Source organism: Pinus tabuliformis, chromosome 4_1 (genome assembly GCF_031772625.1).
Source record: "Pinus tabuliformis cultivar Carrire ecotype Pingquan chromosome 4_1, CPIR1, whole genome shotgun sequence".
Taxonomy (NCBI): Eukaryota; Viridiplantae; Streptophyta; class Pinopsida; order Pinales; family Pinaceae; genus Pinus; species Pinus tabuliformis.
Genome location: NC_142303.1, coordinates 289596115 through 289606471, shown reverse-complemented (window position 1 = coordinate 289606471; position 10357 = coordinate 289596115). Strand labels below are relative to the sequence as shown.

The 10357-nt window shown below is 33.6% G+C and overlaps 1 protein-coding gene across 1 annotated transcript; it reads right to left on the bottom strand.

Moving 5' to 3' along the window:
• Positions 1 to 5035: 5035 nt before the first annotated feature.
• On the bottom strand, positions 5036 to 9234 carry LOC149175401 (protein STRICTOSIDINE SYNTHASE-LIKE 4-like). The gene is made up of 6 exons (XM_089419635.1): positions 8870 to 9234; positions 8346 to 8555; positions 6728 to 6795; positions 6358 to 6594; positions 5872 to 6007; positions 5036 to 5762 (listed from the first exon to the last, which is right to left on the bottom strand). Exons 1-6 carry the CDS (start codon positions 9080 to 9082, stop codon positions 5484 to 5486), a joined length of 1143 nt encoding a protein of 380 aa, XP_089275761.1. The 5' UTR covers positions 9083 to 9234; the 3' UTR covers positions 5036 to 5483.
• Between the last annotated feature and the right edge of the window lie 1123 nt (positions 9235 to 10357).

The window sequence follows — 10357 nt, the reverse complement described above, 5'->3', positions numbered from 1 at the left end:
AATTAGGAACAAGCCATTGCACACTTTGAAGATATTCTTAGGCTACTTGGGGATGACTATGTGCATGCATGTATGAGAAGATGGAACACCCTACCTCACAGCTTGCAGATCAGAGAATACCATTCCCCCATGAGGCTGAAGGAGGCATTGAAAAGAGTGCCAATGTACAAGTGCTCCATGAAAAGGCTGAAGGTCAATTGGATTGGCCTCAAACTGAGTCCCCCACTCATATTAGGCATGGTGGAAGGAAAAAGAGAAGAAGAAGAGAAGGAGTAGTGGAAGGTATAGACAAAAAGGCAAGATTTTATGGAGAACATGAGCAGACCACATCAGAAGCCTGGAATGATAGGGAGGCCACTAGGGCCATGAAAGACCAAGAGATTGACTAGGTTGCTTAGATGATGAGCAACACCTTCAGTAGGGAGTGATGATGAGCCTCATAAATGGGTAATTATATGGGCTCATTTTACCTCCTTACCTAGTCAAATCAAGCATTCTCTTAGCTTATTGTATGATTTTCTGATTATATTTCTGCTTATAGGGTGAGTTGAGTTAGTTATTATGCCATGTGGTCTAACATGTATTTAATGCAGATTATTGAGGGATTTCGAGGTCAAAGTCAAGGATCTAGTGGTAAAACTGCAGCAATAACTCGAAGTAGACAGAGGAGAGGACTTATAGGAGGGAATCCATTTATTGCTCCTCACTTCAAATTCCCCTTCATTCAGCTCGGAGTATAAGCAGCCGAATCATGCACTAGAAGGCAACTGAGCAAGTGGAAGATGATTGATAGTTATCTCGAGTTTTGGGAGCCAAGCCTCCCTGATTTTAAGGAAGCTGTTGGTAGCTTCAGATGTATAAGTAGAGAGGCCTAAGGCCTCACTAGGGTCGACTTTTTTGCTTGTGTAAACTTTGCTCAAATTTCAAGCTTACTATTTTATGACAGTTTTATGTAATCTTGCTATTTTTTGATAATGAAGATGGAAACCTTTTTGAGCTAGCACTGAGTTGCCTCAGAGGGCTAAAGCTCTTGGGTTATGGCCCAATCCAAGCAGCCAAGATTCTCTTTACTTGTATTTGTATGCTTTACTTCATTTTGTAGATTATTTTGCTGTAAGATGTATTTCTCTTATGGTTAAGAATAGGTTGCTTTTGATGATTCAGTAGCTTGCTTCCATTTGTGATTTCTGTAGCAGGTTAAGCAGTGATCAAAGAAGATTCAAAAGGCTAGCAACAATGCCTTGGCCTCTATTCCTCCCTCTGGGACCATGATTTGAGGCAAAGACTCTCTTGTTGCCCCAAAAACACAGATTTTCCTCATTCCTAAGACTTCTAGTGTTTGCAGCTCTCTAGTAGGTTGATAGTCCAGTTTTTCTTTGCTTTAGATCTTCTTTATCATGTTCACTTCCTGATTTGCAATAGTCCTTTTGCATGCTTTCCTTTCTTACAACATTTCCTAGCATTTCCTTCTATACATCATAGTTTAGGCCATTTTAATGCAAAACTCTGTTTTCCTAGGATGCACTCATTTCATTGGTTACTTGATTTTCTTGGTTGACTGTCAGTTTCTATGCAACAGATCTCTTCCAGCAGTAGGCCAGCTTACCAGCAATCACACCCTCCATCTGATCCATGCCCTATAGGTCTCCCAAACCTCACCTCAATTCTACCCTAGTTTCCTTCATTTTTCATAGAACTTCTTCCTCTCTCCTTGAGCAAACCCAATCATCTTTCTCTCTCTTGGTGATTCATGGTAGACCTTAGGCACCCTAACACCTCATTCCAACCTTCATCCACCTTTTCCACCCACTCTCACACCCTCAAAACAACGAAAATTGCTCTCGGCCTCCTCCTGTAGGCCTCTTGTAGTTTCCCTGTTTTCCTCCTGTAGTTTTTCCTGTAGGCTTTATTTTGAAGGCCGAGTGTGGGAAAAGCCTCCAGAAGGCCACCTAAGACCTCCTAGGACCCATCCACACCATCCTACATCCTCCCAAGCTCCAAAACCGCCCTCTAACGCCACCTGTTCGCTGCCACACTCACACACAATAAATTAGATGCATGTTAAATTCACATAAAAACACATAAAAATCCAAAAATATGTTTTTTGCTTATTTACTTCTAGAAATAACATGGTTAGATGTTGTTTACTTCCTTGAGTAGGTAATGGCATTTCTTTCATGGTTTTCATAGTGTTTTTGGCAAAAGTAGAATTAGCTTGTTAATTAGGGTTTACTAGGTTTTGCTTTACCTTCTAGTATTTCTCCTTTCTGTAGTTAGAATAGCATCTGTAGAGTAATCTTTCTTTTCTTTCATCACACATAGAGCTTCTTCTGAAATCTATAGAAGTTGGCTTGAGCTCCTAGCGATCTCGTGCCGGCTGACCAAGTGACAACCTGCAGGGAGGACTAGTACTTGTGCATATAGCATCGACACTTCCAAGTTTGTTACGAACTATCGGGTTGATAAAAGTAAAGTTGGTAGCCAAGGAGTTGTAGCATACTTGCTACAATACTGGCGCTCCCCATCCAACACATAGGAAGATCTCAAAACCAGCAAGTTGACAGCCTATCAAAAAAAGGCTTGTCCCAAGAAATAGTTAAATGGCACATGGAAATCTTCTGGGAAAACAATGACTATGTCATGGAGGACCTTCTTCTTCCAGTGATATAGATTTTTACTGACAGTTCTGAGCTTTTGTTTTTTGTCTTATCTCTGTTGTTGATAATAGGCTGCCTGGCCACTGGGCATTAATCAGTGTCCTCTGCGAAGTGGAATTTATTTCTCCTTCGCAGATGGTGTTATATTTTTCAACAGAGTGATACTGCTCCACAATATGTTGTCAATTCTGTTTTCAGTTCATATCTTACAGTCTATTACATGTCGCTCAATGTCCACTTTTCTATTTTCTCATTGTGGATAGATGCATATGCTCTTACATAGGCTGATAACTGTCTATGACATTGGCAAGTTATGCTAGAACACTGCCTCTCTATGTATTATTTCACTGTGATATTAATATAAATGTTGTTTTTTTCGTTCTGAAAAAAAGAAGCATTTTATACTTATATGCATGGCATATTCTTGAAATAGTCTTCTTTGGTTAGTAACCCTTTAGTTATATCAAAATCAAAACCAAGTGGAGTTAAAATCCACGAGAGGTTGATTATCAAAGTCGCCATAGTCAAGCATAGAAAACCTAATGGTGAGATAAGACAAAGTTAATTTATGGATAGTTATGGAGTGTAGTTCATTCAACTTTTTCCATAAAGCATGATAAAACTACAAGATCTATAATTAGAATGTTACATTTTTTGAAGTTACAAATACCATAAGACTTCAAAAAGTATCACTTAGATGTTTGTATAAAGCAAAGTTGTGATAAATGTTGTTTCTGGTTGATAATACTAAATGAATTAGAGAACCAAAACAACTCTTAGCTATATGAAGGAATAAAAAATCTAAAAACTTGTTATGATACAAACAAAGATTGACAAATTATAACAACACAAGAAATGTTATAAAACACTCTGTACAAATATTTTATGATCAATGAAAGAACCTAAGATGTTTTAAGATTTTTTTAAGAAGAAAACTCCAAAAACCCATAATGGCATACTCATGTCATACTTACTATCAATGAAGAATCTGAGGTTTTCAAGTGATAATTGCATTAACAAAAATATAACGACAAAACCAAAAGCAAAATCAACATTCAAACAGTTATGCCAACTATTTAGATTCTAAAATTGTAAAGCAAGGTTGTTGGATGTAACTGCCTTAACCAACCACAGAGTTCACTAGTTGAATTTATTTGTTTGAGTGAAGTTTTTGTTTGTCATGTTGTTTTAAATATATGAACAAAATATTATTATTTTTTATATCCTTAAAAACATTATATAAAATAAACAAATTTGTTTATCTTTAAACATGAAAAGTCTTCATTCTTTAAGGACTTGCTACCACTGCTAAATTTGCACATTTACACTTTTCCTCCTACATGTTGAATAAAACATAAATAATGGTAGGAAAATATGCATTCAAACGGTTATGCCAACTATTTAGATTATAAAAGTGTAAAGCAAGGTTGTTGGATGTAACTGCCTTAACCAACCATATAGTTAAAGTGTTGAATTTATTTGTTTGAGTGAAGTTTCTTTTGTTTGTCATGTTGTTTTAAGTATATGAACAAAATATTATTACTTTTTTTATATCCTTAAAAACATTATATAAAATAAACAAATTTGTTTACCTTCAAACATGAAAAGTCTTCATTCTTTAAGAACTTGCTACCACTACTAAATTTGCAAATTTACACTTTTCCTCCTGTTGAATAAAACATAAATAATGGTAGGAAATATCTATTTCAATCTTGTTCCTATTCATTTTTTATGCAAATACTTGCTTAAATTATGGTGGGCAATAAGTAATTGACAGTAAATAAGTTATTTATGTGAGTATGAGTATGGTGAGCAATAAGTAACTGCCTGAGTATGGGGTATTTTCAAGGATTTGAATTTTAAGTGGTTTTCCTATGGAACTTACAAATGAAAAATCATTGCACAAATATTTAAAAATCATAGCATAAATATTACAACTATATCCATAAATTATGGCAAATTTTTTTGAGATAGTTATTTAAATGGCACAAAGATTACAATAAGACCTTCAAAATTATGGTACAATTAAATATTAAAAATTCATTTTTTCAATAATATTGATAAATAAATATTTATTTTTCAAAGTTAAACATTATAATTTATAAATATTTATTTTTCAAAGTTAAACATTATAATTTATATTGATAATACTAAACTACTTTGACAAAGGCTAATAACATTAACATTTGATTTGTGAAAATTTTTATTAATCTTCACCTACATTTATTTTAGATAAACTTATACAAACAGTTTGATTGGGCTATTACTCATGATCAAAACACTTCAGAGTTTTATTCGGTTAACTTCAATGAACACATTACGTGAGATAACTACGTTATGAACAAAGTATTTTATTTGTCATAACCAAAGAACTGTAATGGTCATAATGAGTATGGGAGATGATATTACCTTATGAACTAAGTATATCTGAGACTTCAATCTGGCTGGGTCTGCAAATACCTGACAAACTATTTCTAAAGAGTACAATCGAAATTGTACTTCGACCATCCATCTTTTGCAAATAATACAGCGTACCTACCGAGTAGTTTTGTCATCCTTCCGGTAACAAGTGATGGAGGAAACAAATGAGGACTCGCACATTTATAAATGTTTAAATATCATACTGTACCATGACCTGTAAATAGTTTGAAAAACATCCCTTGACAAAAAAACAAATGCAAGACTCGAGCATGACACTGATCGCTATTGAGTATGAATTATACAATGGACTGAAGCATGATCCTGATCGCCACCCAAGCCTGGAAACTTATCCCCCAATATTCTACTTTAATGGCCTGAAAGTTTCTGCGTGTCCCATCTTTCGATTTAATAACCAAATCTATCTGCACTTAATCGGCCAAGAAAATTGGAATTGAGACTGCCCAGGTACAGATAGTCTCCCACTTCCATGGCAGAAGTCACTAATGACATAACCTTCCCATTGGGATCCTCCAAACTTATGATGGGTTCACCTTCCTCTCCCACTTTCACCACCATAGCTCTGCTCTTCAGAAATCCAATCCTTTCCAACAAATTGGGATATGTTGCAAATATATGCTTCAAAATCCCAAATCTATACACAAATTCCAGCGTTCTTGAACGTATCTGGTTCACAAATAAGAAAATTATGGTGATGCCATTCAATTTTCCTCTTGCACATGACACTTCTCGAAAAGAATAGGTATATTGAAATAAGATCCTGTTGCATGCTTACCCCTAAAAGAGCAATCCAGTATGACCGCCCGTCTGCAGCGATATTTATGTTATCAGGGCCTCCAGGCAAATTTTCTATAAAGATTTCTGTGTTTCCAAGCTTCTCCCCTTGGATCCAATGCCTTAGGCATCTGAACCTGATCCATATATTTTCTTGTTAGTATTTATTAAGACAAAAAAACACTCTGATCCTTCTTTATTTCTTTTTTCTTAAATAACTCTTAGGTAATGCTTCTTCTTTTTTCATTAATGGCTTTTATGCATGAAGTTATTTTTATTGTGGATTCAGGGAATATTCTAGAATTAAATGGATAATTAAATGAATAATCAGATAAGAACGAAATCAATTATTTCATCACTAATTTTTTCCCAAATTTTAAAATATTTCCCAAAATCTACCATTAAATTATAAATATCATATTAATATAGATATACCATCTACTTACTTCCATGTCACCATATTAATGTAAATATACCATCTACTTACTTCCATGTCTCACAGATGAGGATGTAATCTTCCTTTGCAGAAAGAGCAACTCCATTAGCAAATCCAAGACTGTCGAGCAACACCGTTGTCTTCCTGGTTATGGGATCATATTTCAAGAGCCTGCCATAGGGTTTTGCTTCCAAAAGATCCAGAACCCATCTATCATATGTAAATTTGGTACTAACATCGGAGAAATATACACTTCCATCGCTAGCCTCTACAACTGCATCTGCAAACCTACAAAACCCCCCACCCTATCTTATATTTAACAAAAACAAACACACACAAACGTTTTGTCCTTTGAAATGGCTGTATGGCTATATATGCGTTACAGGTGCAAAGTCATAGAAGAGGATTGAATTGAACAAACCTGATTGGAATTCCATCTATTTCCGAAGTCAAAAGAGATATTTGATCATCACTCACGCTAAGCAGGCCCTGCACAATAATTTATTTCTTGTAATTACAAAGACATTGAAGTTTCGACCCAGCCTGGCATGCATCTGAAACATAGGATTTCAAGATCAAGATTGCCTATCTCATATTTCAATATTTAATATTTTGGAGTATTTCTAAATGTGGATCTAATGCAAATTAATATGTATAGATCTCTATATCCATATCAACCTGGTTTCCTACGGGCAGGTTGAGGCCACCTATTACTATTGGGAAAAATTGATTATGGTTAGTTAATATAAATAGAGAAAGTACTACCAAGTTTATAGAAAAAATAATATTTAAAACTAAAAACATGATAATCAAAATATAAAAAATAAATAAATTTACATACACATTAATATTAATATTAATATAAATATAAATAATAAAATAATATTAATATTAATATAAATATAAATAATAAAATAGCAAAATTATATATATATATATATAAACTTTAAAATAATTTATGTTATATAATATAATACATATTCCTTTTGAGTATTTATATTTAGGAAAATCTTTCCATCTTTTTTTATATAGTAAGATTTGGTTTTTTTTGGCTATAATCTGTGAAATTATGAGTTTTTGTTATTTAAAAGGCGTTTTAAAATTTATAAATAAATTCATATTTATGAAAAGTCTGTATAGTGTTATGTAGATTTCATAACTCAAATTTGTGATTTTAACTAATTCTTAGTAAGTTTTGAACAAAATTGACTATGATTTTATTCACTCTCAAGTATTCATAAATAAGAGTAATTCAAATTTAAATCAAAATCAAACAAAACACTAAATTGGTGTCTGTGATTCTCTCATTTAAAACAAAAAAATCCACTTACAGATAATGATTTGATAACTAAAATTTACAAAAACATATCCTACATTCATAACTTAATTTGTTTTCCTAATCACCAAGATTCAATTCCAAAAAAATTAAAATATAAAATTTCGTGGTTTATAAAACAAGAATTCCACTTCAGATCCTTTATAATAACTAAATTATTTTACAACATAAATGGCTAGAGTTCTGACATGGCCTCATCAGAACTAATAAATAAAAAAATAAAAAAATAAAAAATAAAATTTCCTCGTTTATAAAACAAGAATTCGACTTACACAAAAGAAAATATCAGATCCTTTATAATAACTAAATTTTTTTACAACATAACTCAGACAAACAAACTTAATAACTAAATGATCGCCAGAGTTCTGACAAGGCTTCATCAGAACTAATAAATGGATAGAAAAAATATAAGCACGGATGTAATTAAATACTTATTTTGTATCACCTAGTGTATAAATAATTGAGATAGAGAGAACCTTTGAGATGGATGGATAGCTAGCTATACTATAACCAGGGATGCAATTTATATTTGATATCAAATACTGTAATTGGTTAACTACTTCCAATCCCGATCCGAGTATCAAACCCAACTTCAAATGGCTATGTGATATTGGCCAATAAGACCGAACAGACAAAGAAAGAAATGACCAAAATAGGTGGGTGTCGTACAACCAGCATAAAATAGCAGAAGCAGAATTCTTACCTGGTTGGGCACACAAACAAGAACATCTCCACTCTTGGTGACAGTAAGCCCAAGAGGATTGAGTCCAACCATCTTCCAGTCTTCCCACGATCCATTCAAATGCATACGTTTAATCCAACCATCCTGGGTGGCAGTGTAAATCAGTCCCCGGCTGTCCACAGCTGTATCTTCTGGCCTGTCCAGAACACCTGTTCCCAATTTCTCAACGCTCTGAACATAACATATATATTACTTTTTAGCAATTTTTTCAAATTAAATAAAATCTTGCTCAATTGATGATGATATATGAAGTATTAAGTAAACTATAAAATTTAAGATTACAATAATCTTAAAATGATGAGTCCTGATGATGAGTCGTGGTCTAGACTCGAAACGTTGACAATCAAAAAGATGAACACTGTGGAATATCTGAATTCAAGCTATCAAAAACCACTCCACAGAAATCTACAAACCAATCCTAAAATGATCTAACAACAATATCTCACTATAATAAACTAAACTAAAATGACTAAAACTACACTCACCTGCAAAACATTGTTCTTAGCAAAGGGACCTTCCCGTTTATAACCATGTTGCAGAATTAATGGATTTGGAGAAATGGGCGAGTAGGCTATAAGTTGCAGAAACCAAGCAACCAAACAGCCTGCACCGAGGATCAACGTTGTTAGGCGATTGATAAATAAGTCCATGTCTGTCCTAGCAATTTTATCCGACTTCTCTTGTGGTGCTCTTTTCATTCGGCTTGAAGGCTTGATCAAAGTACTGATAAGATTCTGTAGGAACCTGTTAATTCAGAAGGGACAGGCCCGTGACCATAACTCGATTGTACTGTTCGGGTCATCGGAGGGACGAGAATCAGGTTCCGGACACCCCGGGGAGGCATCTTCTGTATATAGTATGTCAATAATACATATATAGATAAAGACATCTTGGCATCAAGCCCTCCTCCCACAGTTGGACTTATATCAACCATGCAAATTCCAAGCTTATCAGAATCTGATACTGTGGCTTTAAAGATGAATTGTAAAAATTATACCATAATTAATGGCCAATATTAAACAGATTCTCTGTCAGATGAGAATACAAGGATACCATAAATATTGGTGAATATTAAGCTTTTTTGGAATGAGAATAATGTAATTCTTTTTAATGTTTAATATAAAGTATTAATAATTTATTTATTGTTTTTTTGGGATGAAAATAATGGTTCTAAATGCAAAAGGTGTAAGGAGAAGATCTTGTTAAATTGAAAAAATTGTATTTTAATTTTCATAATTAAGTAAATAATAATTGATATATTGAATTTAATGTTTTTTTTGTATTTTTTTTTAAATTTATAAGAACTTTTTGATTTTTAAAATGGAACCCTTGTACATAGCATTTATGTCAAATTATTTTATGCACCGTGCATCATTAATTAAGACAAAAATTAAAGCATTGGAAGAACAATTTTCCACCGTGAAAGCAAATTGCTTCGATTTCATCCTTCAAACCACTTTATGGTATCATCAAAGTCATTTTTTTAATGGAAGAGTTTGTTAGACTAGTGCCCTTGGCCCACTTTAGGGTGAACAATTTGTGTGAGACACTATTAGGTCCTCTAAGGCAAGTACCTTTACCAAAATCTTATAATCTTACAAGACACATTTAGAGAGGTGACTCATGCTAGTCTTCTTAAAAAGTGAGGTGACTCATGCCAACCTTTTTAAAATGTAAATATTATAATCTTACAAGACACATTTAGAGAGGTGACTCATGCCAACCTTTTTAAAATGGAACCTCTAAGGAAGTAACTTTACCAAAATCTTTGGGTCCTCTAAGGCAAGTACCTTTACTAAAATCTTATAATCCTACAAGACACATTTAGTGAGCTGACTCATGCCAACCTTTTTAAAATGGAAGAGTATGTTAGTCTAGTGCCCTTGGCCCACTTTAGGCTGAACAATTTGTGTCACACAGGGTCCTTTAAGGCAAGCACCTTTACCAAAATCTTATAATGGAAGAGTATGTTA